We start from the raw sequence: 15,308 nt of genomic DNA on the forward strand, positions 1-15,308 counted from the left end.
TTTTTCGAAATTCCATTGCGTAAATACTTTAGGCTCAGGAGTGCACGGAGAACTTTTTTTTGGTGTGCTCAATCAGCGAAGCTTTATACGCCACATACGCCAAACGTTAACCCTTCGGTTCTTATCTTATCAAACTACATACAAACCTTTCTTTAATTTTTCTCCTCCAAGAGTCCTTCGCCTGCAATTTTCCTTCCCTTCTTTACACCACCTCCCCGATAGAAGGGTTGCGGCTGAACTAATTTCAACTCCATGTAAAATTTTTTCCGTGTTCAAAGAACAAAACTTGTATGCTAATCTATGTATACTCATTTACCATTCGCGCCACCTTTTCTACAGTCGCTGATTAACTTGTAGTAAAACACATTTGTGACGGCGCCAGAGCTACAGGTGTCTTCGCGCGTGCACTTGCACGCCTCCCAACTAGCTACATAAAAACGAATGTAACACCCTGCAGAAAGCATGGAACAATTGACACACACACACACACCTACTAACAGTATGGACAGTTGCTCTGAGGTGGTGGCATATCAGACATAAAAACAGGCTCAACCTGAGCCCAAAACTCAGCAGAAAAAAAGGGAATCGCAAACGAACTAGAACTGGAAATAAAGAAACGTATCAGAACCAGAACAACCAAAGTGGTGGAGCGACAACGACAACGACAACAACAACAACAGTGTGTGCGCGCAACATCATAACAGGAACAGGAAAACAACATCATCGCTTAACCGAAACGAGTGCGAAAAATCAATCAGCGCCGCGCAGTGTAAAGCGGAGTAACGCGCATGCGCGCGCCGAATCGTTTTGCGGTGGCGCGGTCAGGCGTTGAAAATAGCACGCGCCCGAATTGAAACAGGATTGGCGAGGCGTTGAGAATAAATACTACTTACTAGTAACAGCCACAACCAGAACAATTACAATGACAGCTACAGCTACGCTGAAGTGGGAATATAAGTATTAACAAAAAAAAAAAAACAACCACTGCTTTGTTATGGTTATGTTGTGGGAGAACAAAAACAGGAATACAATAAAAGCAGCGGCGCCTCGACAAATAATAAACAGCAATAAAAAAACAGGAAAATTGCGCGCACGCGTCAACAATTTAACGCCATCGCCGCTGCCGTGCGAAATTGTGCAAACATTTACAATGGCAACAACAGCAAAAGCAATAGCAAGAGCACAGCAACGCCTGAACAACAACATTGACAGAACATTTTGTTTTTTTTTTCATTTTTTTGCTGTTGTTGTTGTTTTGCTTAACAACTCCAACGCCACCAATTGCCTGTTCAGCGACCACAAACATAAAAATTTACAATTCAAGTGCAACGAAGTGTGGCAGCAGTCTGACCAGCCTAACAGGCAACAGGTTCCTCGGAAAAGTCAAATAATAATAATAGCGAACAGACAGGAGCGGTGCGCCTTAAGCTAAGCAGGCATTTTACATAAATTGTTGCAGTTATTGTTGGAGTGAGTTAGGTGTCGCGCAATCACATTTTTACTATATGATTGTTGCAAGCAAGCAACAAGGAAAACAAGCAAGTTGTGCACCCGAGTCCCGTTGTTGCAGGCAGCGTGACCGCAGAGGCTTTTGTTCGAGGCAGCAGGATACTATGTAGTACAATATGCGCTGGTTATATGCGGCGGTGTGTTTTCAGTTAAAGCTATACATAGTGGTCGTTGGTTGGTGGTGCTGTTGATCAAACTGCCGCCACACTTGCGGTTAGACTGTGTACCTGTGTAGTTTGTTGTTTGTCTGCAAAATTTGCGGTGCACTACCAAGTTTTGGTGAAGCTGTTTGTCGAGAAATCTGTGCTGTTTTAGCATCTTTCGAGTATTTTTTGTAATTAATCTTTCTTGCTTTTGTTTTGTATTTTGATATCATCTTTTAAGTTCTGATTTAATTTTTTTAACATATTTCATTCCCTAACCACACATGTCTGAAGTTCTCAACATGCTTAGGAGCTACGTAATTTATAGCTGGAGCATGATTTAATTTTTAAAGCAAATTATATACTTAGGTTAGGTTAATCCGATCGATGCCTAGAAATACCAGGAATAGTCTTATTCATATTAATTTAAGTAAACATAACTTGATATGTCATCGCTTCTTGCCAATTGAAGTTAAGATATCAACACTAGTTTCGAGTAACCCCAAGGTATTCCATTGCATTCTTGACAATTACGACACAAGCACCATCATAAACGACACTTTCTCGAAAAGCAGAATCTGGAAATGACATACCTTTTTGTGTGCATGAGTCGCTAATACGGTGTTTACATGAGCCGATTTTAGAGGCAACTTTTAGTCGAAAGCAACAATCGCCTGGTGTGAACTGCCTTTCAACTAATCGCCTCCAATGAACTTTTGATTCAACTAATGGCCTCTTAAGTTGCCTATAAAATTGCTTCATGTAAACACGTACCTATCGCCGTATAACTTTTCATTGAGTTGCTCCCAGCTAGCCCGGCGCTTTTCTAATAGCAAAGCGTTTGCCTAAAAGATATTCCCATGATCAGTTAGTCTTAGGGGTTCCCTGGTGCTAAGTTTCAGGCAGAAAATTCCAGCAGCAAGTCCACTCAATAGCTTAGAACCATCTGCGAACACATTGAGTGGAATTCCTTGTCAATCTTTTCGCAAATTCAGCAGCAAAGTTTTTCCGCAAGTTGGTTGATATGCCCCGACTGATATTCTAGAGAAGTGGTCCTTAGCACTTCGTACTTCACAGTGCCACGAGACGCTGACATTTCTCATCTTATGCTTTTTGTTTGGCGCTGTAATCGCCAAAGCGATTTTGGCCGAGTCCAACACAGCAGGCTGTTCTTCCTCCATAGTATCGAAATACGGACATATCCCAAAAAAGTTCAATTTTTGTCGCGTCCATACCATTTTTATTTGCTTTTATTTTTGTACTTAACTGTTATATAGCACCTTCCCAGTGCCTTATAGCAGTTGTGATATACATACATACGATCTTTCGGTATCCGTAACCCAGGATATGCCAATATGAAGACTTACTGTTGCATGCCACCACACCAAAGTACCAGTATTGGGTATTGTTATGCCGCCAATCGTTCCTCTACATTGCGAATATAAACAAATTGATGAACCAAAACTACTACATACCAGATACTTTATGTGGTTTCTTAAGGTCAATTCGATGTTACCTATTTCGGATGTCTCCACAACGGGACATTGAACTTGAACTTTCTATGGTATGTTTTTCCTATATTAATAACGGTATCTAGGTGCTCTCCCCTTACTAAATACTACGACTATGTCATGTCAATGCCACTAGGTTGGGTTTTTTCCCTTCGAATTCCTTGACTTAAATAAGTATTTTACACTTGGGTATTTCATTATATTCGTGGTCACCTTCGTTTTCGCCCCCTATGATAGCAAAGTCGAGAAAGCATTATACCGCCGCATCATACCCCATGCATATAATATATCCTAGGTAGAGTAATCTATGAGTTTTCATCATCTCACCTTCTATATGGTACCTGCAAAAATATTCTCTCGAAAGCCCCTGAAGTATTCCCATTTCCTTTCAAATGTATGGCTTCTTTTGATTGCCTACCGAGCCCAAATCATTACATAGTGTTAGTAAGAGTTATTCTTCACTCTATCTCCAGGCATGCATTTTCGGTGCTGGGTACAAAATTTATCACTACCTCAAAGTTATAGCTGCCAATTGTGATTTGCGTCTCAATAAGTGAAGACTTTTTGTGTATTTCCAGAGTTGACGACCCTGCTGTTGATGCCATGAAAATTAGTCGCGTTATCTAGCACCTTTGGTCTCAAAGGAATCGAAGAGTTATTTATAATTTGAACGGAGCTGAAGGTTTAGCGATATTCGTGTAAGATAAACGGATATCTCAAATTGTGACATGAGATCGTATATGTACGTAGATAGTAACACTTCGTACTATCAGGAAATGTTCTAAAGTAGAAGTGAGGGTGTTGCGTATATATTCTGTGATTTGGTACAATCTGAAAATTTGGTCGATTTTATCGGTGGGCAATCACACCGGCAAGGCCCAATCTTCACTTCAGACAAAATTGTCTACAGAAACTAGAGAGCGATATTAAGTGGACGTATTCCATGCAAGGCCGTCGAGAGAAAAATCGCGGGCCCCTATATATAAATTGTACTAACTAATTTAAACATCATTTAAACATCATTTTCTTTATCGTATAGAGTCAGGAACAATAACCACGAATCAGAATATATTTACAATAAAAGCCTATAACAAGGGAGCAATCAAATTGTAAAAAAAAAAATAATAACAAGTTATGGTTCTGATATGTCTGGCCCCTTAAAGGCTTAATTCCATGGTAGTTTGGGCAAACAGCAGGATATCCGTTTTTATTGATTAGAATTTGAAATCTTCGTTCAGTTACATATCCGACCATAATTTTTACCGCCGGTATACGGTTTACCGCCGGCTTTGAAGGTCTTTTAATTTTTCAGCCACCTTCTTGCTGTTCTCATCTTGGCTTCTACGTATTGCCGTTCCTTTTGCTTTGCCAAAATTGTTTCCGTTATAAAGCATTTGGAAGTTATCTTATCCAAATCTCAAGTATGCTTTGGACGTGTGTTAGAAGATTTCCGTCTTCTACAAAAATCTTAAAATTCTGAATAAAAAGTGCGAAATTTTGTTGAAAAGTTGTTTATGTTTTTTAATTGTTACAAAGTTAGAAACGTTAAGTTTCATTTGTTTGCAGTGTGAACTATATTTTAATTCAAAATTAATAAAATTTAAATAAAACAAATTATTTTCCAAAAAAGAAAAAAAAAAATACTGTACGATTTTCACTGACTCACTTTATGTATTCGTGTAGTAAGAAGTGTTTGGTTTAAAGACGATTGAAATTAGAGTGAAAAGTTTATTAAAGGCACAGTGACTTTTCAAGAAAACGCATCGCTGATGAATTGACTATACAATAGGGTGTCCCGTCAAAAAATTTTTTTGAGCTACACTATCGCAAGAGGAATCGAAATTTTTTTTAATATTAATGATTTTTTTATTTAATTATTATGTAGTTAGTAGGTATAAAAAAATCGTTAAGTAAACAATTAGGTATTATTCTTTGAAGTCTCCTAAAGAGAAAAAGAGTTTACAAATTGAAAAATATTGACTTTTAAGGATTTTATCTCTATTTCTACGAATAAGTATTTTTTCTCATATAAAATACGTGGAAAACCTCATGGCGTGGTAGAGCCCTCAAAATGACACACAATTCTGACATTTTTATCTTTTTCTTAACATGTGTAAAATTACGCAAATTTCGATACCTCTTGCGATAGTGTAGCTCAAAAAAATTTTTTCACGGGACACCATAATATACAAGGGGGTTATTTCCACTAACAGAGAAGAGGGTATACGAGTACTTGTGGCCGCCCGTAGACTGTTCGTCGACAGATGGGATTAAGGTTGGTTCAGCAAGAGTGGTTACAATAGATGTTGCAGCACAGTCTAGGCGTATCTTCCGACTATTGCAACTTGATCAATTTTATCAATCTGAACAGGAGTCACCTAAAGTTTTGTTATTGTTTAGAGTCGCGAAGCCGAACAGTCGTGCAAACACAAAAGATCTCAAATAAGTTGGTTAGTTTCTTAGGGGGTTCCTCTTGCTATGATCTCAAAAGTTTATTGAATGATTATTTCTTTAAAAAAAAAATGTATCTTCTTGAAATATTTTGTAACCTCACAAATATAGTACATACAAAAATTTGCGTTTGTCTCTTCATAATCGATTACCGAGCACTGCTGATTGCTGTAACCATTACAAATGCGCTAATTTGCTAGCAATTTGGCGCACGCGTCGTCATCATTACGCTCGTGTTGTTGCACCCGAACATGTCCGCGACTAACCGCAAAACAACTTGCCGCAACGAAAGCCTACAGTCGGGCATCTACCTTGAGGCACAAGTCACAAAACATTTGCCACATGCAAATTGAAAATTGTTATCAGCAGCAAAAAAGCATTGCTTCAACTACACTTTTTTCGCGCGCGTTGATTGCAACAGCCAATTGTCAATTTGTCGTGCATGCAGCCGTTGCTGCAACATGCAATGACTTGTCAAGAAGGTAAAAGAGTTGAGCGGGCAGCTGAAAGAAGAAGTCGTCCACTGCATATTTTGTTTTATTCAGATTATTTATAATTTTGTTTTTCTTTTCTCTTTCGCTAATCACCATTACTGTTTTCTAATTTACTCTTTCATTTTTTTTTTCTTCAATTTCCTTGCAGCACCACAACTGGGGCCAACAACAAGTTAAATGGTCAAACCACACCTCTGGACGTATCCGGCCTATCGCAAAATGAATTCCAAGGCCTATTGCTTGGTTCACACCCATCGGCTGGCGGCGGCAGCGGCAACGCATCCACAACACCAACGTCCATCTCACAGCATTCGGCCATTGTGGCAGCCGCCACAGCCGCAGCCGCGGCAGCTGGTGGCGCCACTACAGCTGTGGTGGTTACCGCCGAACAGCAACGTCTGGCCCAGCAACAAGCTCAACAGACGATCAGCATCAAACGCGAACCGGAAGATCTACGCAAGGAACCGAAAAGTGGCGTTAGCAGCACCATCGTCGATGCGACAAACCTCATTACAAATGGTGGCGCGGGCAATGGTGCGGCACATCATCAGCAACAGCAACACGGCGACACGAAGGTGAGTGAGCGCGCAGCAGCGATCGATTCCAAAGCAGATGTTCCCCCTTTTCAAAAGGAGTTGCAATTGGGCGCGCGCTGTCTGTTGGCTTTCAATTGAATTTGTATTCGCTTCTTCAATTTGTTTTTTGTCAATAGTCGTATTTCTCTCTATTTTGTTATTGTTGAAGTGAGAGTGCATCAGTTGTCCGCTAGGCAAGATGTGTGACTGAATGGCAAAAAGTGCGTTACGCGCACGCATTATTTTCATCATAGAGCCGCGTGTGCGCGCTCGCGTTTTTAAATTCACCTATTTCACCACCCCTAAGCCATTGCGCTAGTAAACGCGCTCCTTTTTGTTTTTTTGCGCGCGCCAGCCAAAGCTTTGCCTTCGCCAACGTCCATTGTGGCCGCTTTGCCTTGTCAAAATATGGACGCTCTCCCCCTTGAGCTGCCCGCTACCTAATACTATTTGTCTATCGTCTAACAACTGCGCCAATGCTTGCAATTGGTCCGACCATCGGCAGCTGTGTTTGTGTAATGTGCGCATGCGTCAATGAGGCATTGGTATTAGTGTCCGCTATGCATGCGTCGAAGCGTTCTATTGGCTGACGGGCCTGCGGCCTGCAATGCGATCGTCGTAACTGTTATACGGTCATGGCACGGCATGGGTGTGTGAGACTTGTAAGTGCGAGTGTGTGTGTGCGCGATATTTCGCCTGTGTACCCTGTGCTCAACTGTTATACAAACCATGTGTTGTTTCCAACTGCCAACGGCGTTCCACAACGGGTTTGATGCCTCAGCAAATTTGAGCCCATTCATTCATTCAGGTATCCATCGCGCTTGTGATATCTATGTTGATTTACTCTATTACACCTGGTTACATTTGTGTGTGTGTGTGTGCATGTTCGCTTGTGTGTTTAGCCATGCATTGAATTTCGACACTGGTATGCATGTGCGTCCCATTCGTTGTATATTGTTGCCTCGCTCTTGCTTCTGCGCAAATTACAGTTAAATTCATTGCTCACTCTATCTATCCCTTTTTCGCAAACGAGCTGCTGTATTGGCGCACACAAAAACGTGCACTCTCATACTTTTTCACGTAGCTTTGCAGTTCGTTAGCCATCGGCATGAAAAAGCCACCACCAGCGACCCTGCGCGGAATATCGTTTACGATCATACTCGATCAGCAGTTTATGGATTTTGCTTGTATTATTTTATTGGCATTCAAAACGAGCTCTTGCGCATATGTTGCTTCAGCTTTGTGGTTGTGTTCGAACAAGTTTGAAGTTTTCTGCTGGAGGGCTAGTTGTTTTTGTTTTTATTTTTCAAGTAGCGTGGGCGCTTAACTTGTGCTGGGAATTTGTCTTTCTTCGAACCAATTGATAACAGGTAGCACGCGAATGGTGTGAATGCGGTTTAAAATGATAAGGATGTGACAATGAAGGTTGTTTGATTCAAAACCATGATAGGGTGCTTCTTCGGTTCCCTTAACTGCCTTAGCGAAACTGTTACTTTTGAATAACTTCGCTTCGTTTAAACATCTCTAGTTTTTCCTAACCCTTGTTTAGTTTGCAGACACATATTCTAACTACTTAAAAATCAATTTTCCAGAATTATATTTATCTATATTCAACGTAAGACTTTCGTTACATAATCTCTAATGGTACGTTCACAAAGGAAGCAGAGCCGAGCAGAGCGAACCCCTTCCGAGCTTAGCGGAGCTTTCAGAAGTATCCATACAGCAAGCTTTTTCAGAAGCTGAAAGCAAAGAATTTGTTGATTTTAAATTTTCTATTTGATTTTCCGCCTCTTGACGCTAATGTGAATAAAAAATTAAAATAAATAAATGAAAATGTATTTTTAGAGAAAGCAGTTGCAGCAAATTGAACAAATATTTTAGCCGCTTTTCATTGAAGGTAACTTTTGTGATTCGTTCAGTGTGAACAGCAACAGCTTAACTTTGCTCTGCCTTTTTACGCTCGGCACGGCTCGGCTTTCTGTATGAACGTACCCTAAGAAACATTTGTAAAATTTCTTATGTTGTTCAATAGTTTATTTCCAACAGTACCATAATTCCGTTTCTTTAACTTAATCAGTGAGCTTTTCCATGTCGTCGTTGCATTACTAATCGAACTTTATTGGTGCTACAGTTGTAGAAATACCTATATACAATCTCGACTCTAAATTAATACATATATTCACAATCCTGAACCAATTTAGTTTTAAATAAATCGAAATCAGATCGATTGGCTTTCTGAACGTGCAAAATTGACCAAAAATCTGGGTTTCCTTAGCTTATTTGAAGTTGCCGAAACATAGGAGGGAAAAGGCTACCATTCGCGGAAGGTGTTTCTTACAGTAGACGCCTTAGGCTACATAAATTTTGATGACACTCTTGTCAGTCATATTCTGTAACTTCCCTTCAACATTCGCCTAGATAACGGAGGACTTAGATAACCTTTTTTTTTAATGTTTATATCCTGTTAAAAACTTAGTCCTATCTCCGACAAGCTTAGCCCGGTTTAATGCTTCTGGCATATACTCAAAACTCTAACTGACCCAAAAAGTCAGGGGCCGAACATAACAGTTATTGATGAAAACTGTCAGAAAAATTTCAATAAATTGGAATTAGAAAATAAATTTTTATTTGCAATTTTTATGCAAAATTAAAAAAAATAACAATTATTTTTGATTTTTATATTGTAAATGCAAAACTCAAAAAAATAACAATTATTTTTGATTCTTATAATATATGTCAGAGATAACAGTTATTAAAGACTTATTTATAAAAGTCATCAATTAAAATCAGTCACCGACTTTTATTTTTTAAATCATTCTTGTGAAAGTCGTCTACGACCTATACAAATGACTTATAAATATTATTTAAAAAATAAAGGTCAGTAACTGATTTATATTGATGATTTTTATAAATAAAAGTCTTCGTTAACTCTTGTGTAAGACATATAATTTTAAAATAAAAAGATAACTGTTATTTGCAGATTATTTAGATAAAAATCAAAACTAATTGTTTTTTTTTTATATATATAAAATTAAAGTCAGAAATAACGGTTATTTAAAGATTAATTAAATAAAAGTCAAATAGTAATTGTTAAAGAGCGGTTTTTTTTTAACAAAAGTTGTAACTGTTACGGTCCCTGCAAGAAGTGTTGCATTTGATTTTTTGTTTAAAGTCACAACAAGTCTTCATAACTGCGGTAGCCGCAAAAGACATTCTTACTTTTGCAATTGTAAAGGCGGACCGTAGATGGCTACCCAGCGAACTTGAGTGAATATAAATTATGTAGGATCTCTATTCAATGAACCTGCAGATCAGGCAATCATATCGCTGCCCAGATGACTGCTGTGTCTTTCACGTGAAGATCTTTACCATAGATATGACCGTTTGTCTAATATGGAATAGAAATCGAGATTGTCTACAAATGCGTCACTACCATCACTGAAAATGGGTTATGTCAACGTCACTCTTTTGGATTCTTGGACAACGCAATATCGAGTGGAACGAAATAGTCGTTAGGCACATAACTCACTAGAATTACTGATTTGTGATCCACTGAGGAAAATCTATGAGTATACCACTGCCGTAACAAATGACCTATGGAACAACCGAAATGACTCTGAACACTATGTGGTGAGGCTTCCTTCCTGGTAGAAATGTTGTGACGGCCACGCAGAGCAAACAAGAAGGACTCTATCTACATATACAGAGGTGTTCAGCTATATACTAGGAACCTCTCTCTGACTGTGTCTACCTAATTTTGTTAACGATTTCCAATTAGAGGAACTATTTAGGTGCAGAAGGGGTCTGCAGATTGTCAAGAAATAACTGCAATAGGATTATTTTCACAGGCTTCGCAAACAATTCATTTCTAAACAGTCAAAGATTGTATTTAAAATGGCGTTTATATTAAAGACAGAGCCAATATAAGATAGCCCAAGTTCTAGTTTCATGTGAAGCTATGCGACAAATAAATATGTATCATTTAATATGCGCAGATAATAGATAATAGATAACAAATAAGACTATACACAGAAACTTTTATTGCAAAAAAAAATAATATGAATCAGTTAGCTAAAGCTGAATCGATTCCCACGCTTGTTATGTATGTGAGCCTAAATGCACAGTTGTAAAAAAAATTCATATGGAAATACATAGCCTACAACGCAGACATTGCATGTGTGTGAGTGTACGCAAAAATCATACATCAAAAGCGAATGTAGCTTTTTCCTGCCGTCAGACATGCACTTCCTGCTCCAGTTATCTTCTTATGCACCACCCGCCCAAGAGCGCACGACAGCAAGCGCAACCCACCAGCCAAACAACCACTAACACTACCAACAAACACAGTCACTTCCGGCATATTTGCGCCCTTCCGCCAAAAGCGACACAGCACAGCGCGCGTATCAATGTAGCGCGGTCTGCGAACAGAGTACGTCACGCTTATACTTCCTGAAAGTTACGCGTTGACGCTGAGGAAGTGTAGAGCCGCTGAAATAAGCTATGTAGATTGAAAACATGCAACACTGTGCGACATAGACGACAGAGGCGTTAACGTAGCGGTTCTAGAAGCTCGCCGTGCTTCTGGTGCGTATGACAGTAGATGAAAAAACACCAGTGCGCTCAGCGCGTTCGAACTTGAAATGGCGCGCTAGCGTATAGAGGTAGAGTGAGGGACACATGCATACATACATAACTGTGAACAACGTTGGACGCGTGGTTGTGTTCGGACAGAGGCGAGCAAGCGAACGAACAGTTTGAGCAGTTTGCTCGTTGGTTGGTGGTTGCGCTGTGCGGTGAGCCAACCAGGTAAGCGTAGCAGCAGCGGCAGCGGCAGCCGTAATGAAAGCGCGCGCGACATGGAAGAAGACGCAAGTTGAAGGGCAAAGATTGCTACCACCACTACGGGTATTCTTCTTCGCTTCGAATTGCCTGCGCGGCCGTTGTTGCAGCGACTGCGCCTTGCGCGCTGCGTCGCTTCTGTGATCATACCTGGCGGCTCAGTCCAACGCACGGATGGATGGACGGACGGAGGTTGCGACTAGTGCGCGCGCGCTTCTCGCATACGTTTTACAGCTACGACTTCGGCTTCAGTGTGTCACACAGTGTTGACGGAGCAAGGTCGGTCGTGATCGTGTGTGCGAATGCGTTTTATGCCAGGCCAGGCTTGCGAGTATTTCTGACCAAGCTTAGACTCGAGCGTTGTTCGAGCACGTTGCCGAAAGTCAAAAACACGGTTGATTTTTGGCTGGCGTATTTCGCTGCTGGTATAGCCATTGCTTGTTGGATTATGTACGCGAATCGGCAAGTGCGCACGAACGAATTGCCGCCGCGATTTACGAACTAAACGAGCTGGCTGACTGACTATACGGTTTTGGCATTGTGTGAATGCTGAGCGCTGAGTGCGAAGAACAAGCGGAAAGAAGTGTAAGCACGAGGCGTAAGAACAGTATGAACGCGCGTCTTTGAAGACAAGTATCAAGTAGAAGTATCCTTCAGAAATTCTAAAGACGAAACAAAAGCGCGTGTGTGAATAAATAAGTTTCATTTAACAAAAAGGAAAAGTGTTCTGAGAAAGAATTTATTAAAATTGAATTGTATTAAATTTGGGAAAAGATTTGTGATTTAAATAAATTTATGAATCTCTCAGCTCAAACAATTGCAATTCAGCGCTATAAACAAAGCACTCACGAAAGTGTACAGATAAAAAAAAAAACACGCAAAAGTTTAATAAAACTCAAGCGCTAAAATAGCAAGCGAACGCGCGCAAGTGCTTCTATGTGTATATATGCACCTACCTACATATATCATTTTTAATTTATTTCTATACGTAATCAAGACGTGACTAAGCAACGCGCTGCCTGCTAGTTGGCTGCGCAGATTCTTCTAAATATCAAGCTTGCATCGCAATTTTACTAAATAGTGTACTACGTTTTAGTGCGCGGCGCTGGATTTGTAGAAAACAGAAAATTATTGTGAATAAAAATCGGCGCAAAAGCGAGAAAATATATTTATAATCACAACAACAACATAAAAAGAGCGATTGAATTGAGATCAATTTCAAAGTGTCTGCTGCTACAAAAACGTACAGTTTTTCTTGGAAAGCCTTAGCGAAAAATAACAAAATAATTGTGAAAACTTATATGTATGTACATAAATAAAAAAGAGATCTTGGTGATCTTATTTTCTTATTTCGATTTGTGATTTGTAGACTTACCCAAATCATTGCAGGGTTGTTGTATTTCTTCTGCGCTTCACTTTAAAAACTAGTGGAGAATTCAAAGTGCCAGAGTGATTCATACAGAGCCGCCTTTAAAAAGGCCTTTAACGTCGATACACACATACACACACTGATTGATCTTGGAAGCTTTTTTTATCGACATTGATAAGTCGGTGTATTTGAAAGAGCTTAACTTCATTTTTTGCATATTTAGAATTGCCTTATGACTTTTACGCAATCTAAGCTGATCGAGTTTGGCATGCAATTTTTATTTTATAGCTTATTCCTTAGTACTTTAATACCTTGATACTCTTAAGAAACGGATTTTCATACTTCCGGAGCACTTCCGAGTGTTTCTTATAAGGTTGACGCCTGAAGAAGTGAGACAGTTTACTTCTAAAACCCCTTACTCAATGGTTTTCTAAAAACTAATTCAAGTATGCATATGAATCTAAAAGTTTTATTTTTTTCCCCGATTTATCGGTCTCTTTCTTATATCAGTTCACATTAGTGGAACCTTCCTCAAAACAAAAAATATTATTTTTGTCCTCTATTGCATCCACAACTACATTGGTGCTTTGAGGATAAGAAAACCCTATATACATTTGAACTAATCTTCGAGTCTTAAAGTCTCAGAATTCTGAGTTGTAGCCTTCTTTATGAGCTCGAAAAAAAGTCAGAAAAGAGCATATTTCCCTTCTTAGAAGGGCACGCCTTTACGAGTCCAAGTTAGGAGTCGTATTGCAGTCTGAAATATTACGCTTTCTAAGTTTTAGAAAACGAATATTCTTTATAATTTAGATTATTAATAAACTTTAACTTCTATGTGAACTTTGTTCCTTTTTTTAACTCAGAATTTGTGACAACAAATTCATCCGAAATGATGCAGTCTGCTGGTTTCAAAATCATATTTATAACAAAATAAGGACTCATTTGAGACTCATAAATTATGAGCATTTAGAAATTGTTTAAAGGAAAATTTTCGAGTAGCGTTTGCTTTTATGTTCCTGCAAATCATTTGATTTTCCATTTTATTTCGATTATGAATATGCTCCATGTATTTTTCTTTTACATCATCTTGACCTTCCTCCAGACATTTTTGGCGAAAAATAATTCTTTTGTATATACCCCGTAAATATCTCGAAAACTTAATTTTTATTTAAAAAGTGTGAGTGAAAGCAGATTTTGTTATTTTTTATTCGATACGTGACCTATCTTGATTATGAATACTTCAGATATTAGCAACTTTGTTAATAAAGCGTATTTTTTAAGACCTTTATTTAGCGATATACCGAAAGTTCCATGACAGAAAACTCTTTCATGTAGACTTTCGAAGGCTCAGTTCTTTAAAAAAGAGCCATAAATATGTATTTGTAAACCTGTCTACCTATGTCTTATATGATTTTCTGGTCCAACGCGTTCGGCAAGCTCTTCGTCTGTTAATCTAGCAAACCTTCCATTAAGGGAGCTACAATCTTTGTTACATTTCATTTATTCTTCTTCTAAAAGAACATATGGTTTATTTTGAAGTGCTCTTGAAAAGTCGATGCTTAACATGTCATCAGTAAAAAGGTAAATATTTATACAGATTCACCCAAATTTTGGTTCAATATTTCGCCTATCTTAGAATCTGATCAGGATCCTAGCGCATACGGTAGAGAAAGTTGAAATATACGCTGAAGTCCCTTGAATTTGTGAAGTCATGATTGCTGTTATGTAACATAATACCTACCAGTTAATCACTATTAGCATCGAAAACAATATTGGGTTATTTTCTCAATTAATAAGGTGATTTTTGGTATAGAAACTTCGAGCGATTATTCTTAAATTAAATAGTGCTCGTCTTGGCTATAGTAAATTAATTATTTTTAGTTAGGTTAGTATAGGCTGGAGTATATGTCTGCTTCGAATGCGATTTTTCCCATCCTGGTCGTAAAAAATGAGCCAGTTTGCTAATTTCATGAACCTGGAAATGTCATGGTACCCCAGACAACAATGAACGATGAGAGGAATTAACCTCAGCGTGGAAAAATTCTCACTTTGTAAGTTCATCTGTAACCCAATTTCATTATTATCCTTACTAGAGGTTCACTTATTTTGAAGCTAGCTCACTAATGCCTGTGTGTACTCTATCAATACTTTCGACGAGATTTCTGTGTTGGCTGTTAGAGTAAATTTACAAGAGAAAACCCGATTAGCCAAAGCCTCTTTTCTATACGCGATCTGTGCTTGGAAGATCATCTGGTAGTTCGCCACTTAGCTTTAAGTTCCCGCAAATTTAATAGTCTCCAAATACTTTTCAGCGCATTATCAAGTTCACTCCTCGCTACCGCGCACATATTACGATTTGATGTACCACTTGAGCGGGTACAAAGTGGTCGATGTATGTGTGTATGTAGTAGGCCAAA

At 38.9% G+C, this 15,308-nt stretch overlaps 1 protein-coding gene across 2 annotated transcripts in view; it reads left to right on the top strand.

Moving 5' to 3' along the window:
* LOC118742968 (protein grainyhead) overlaps positions 1 to 15,308 on the top strand; it is a 305,196-nt gene that overhangs the window by 171,272 nt on the left and 118,616 nt on the right. For both annotated transcript variants that reach the window (XM_036475409.1, XM_036475410.1), the window contains one exon: positions 6,257 to 6,683. In XM_036475409.1, the coding sequence (XP_036331302.1) occupies positions 6,257 to 6,683 (427 nt within the window). The remainder of the gene's footprint in view (positions 1 to 6,256; positions 6,684 to 15,308) is intronic.

The sequence above is a fragment of the Rhagoletis pomonella genome, unplaced genomic scaffold, assembly GCF_013731165.1.
Source record: "Rhagoletis pomonella isolate Grant_MI unplaced genomic scaffold, Rhpom_1.0 Rhpom_scaffold_00007, whole genome shotgun sequence".
NCBI classification, from domain to species: Eukaryota; Metazoa; Arthropoda; class Insecta; order Diptera; family Tephritidae; genus Rhagoletis; species Rhagoletis pomonella.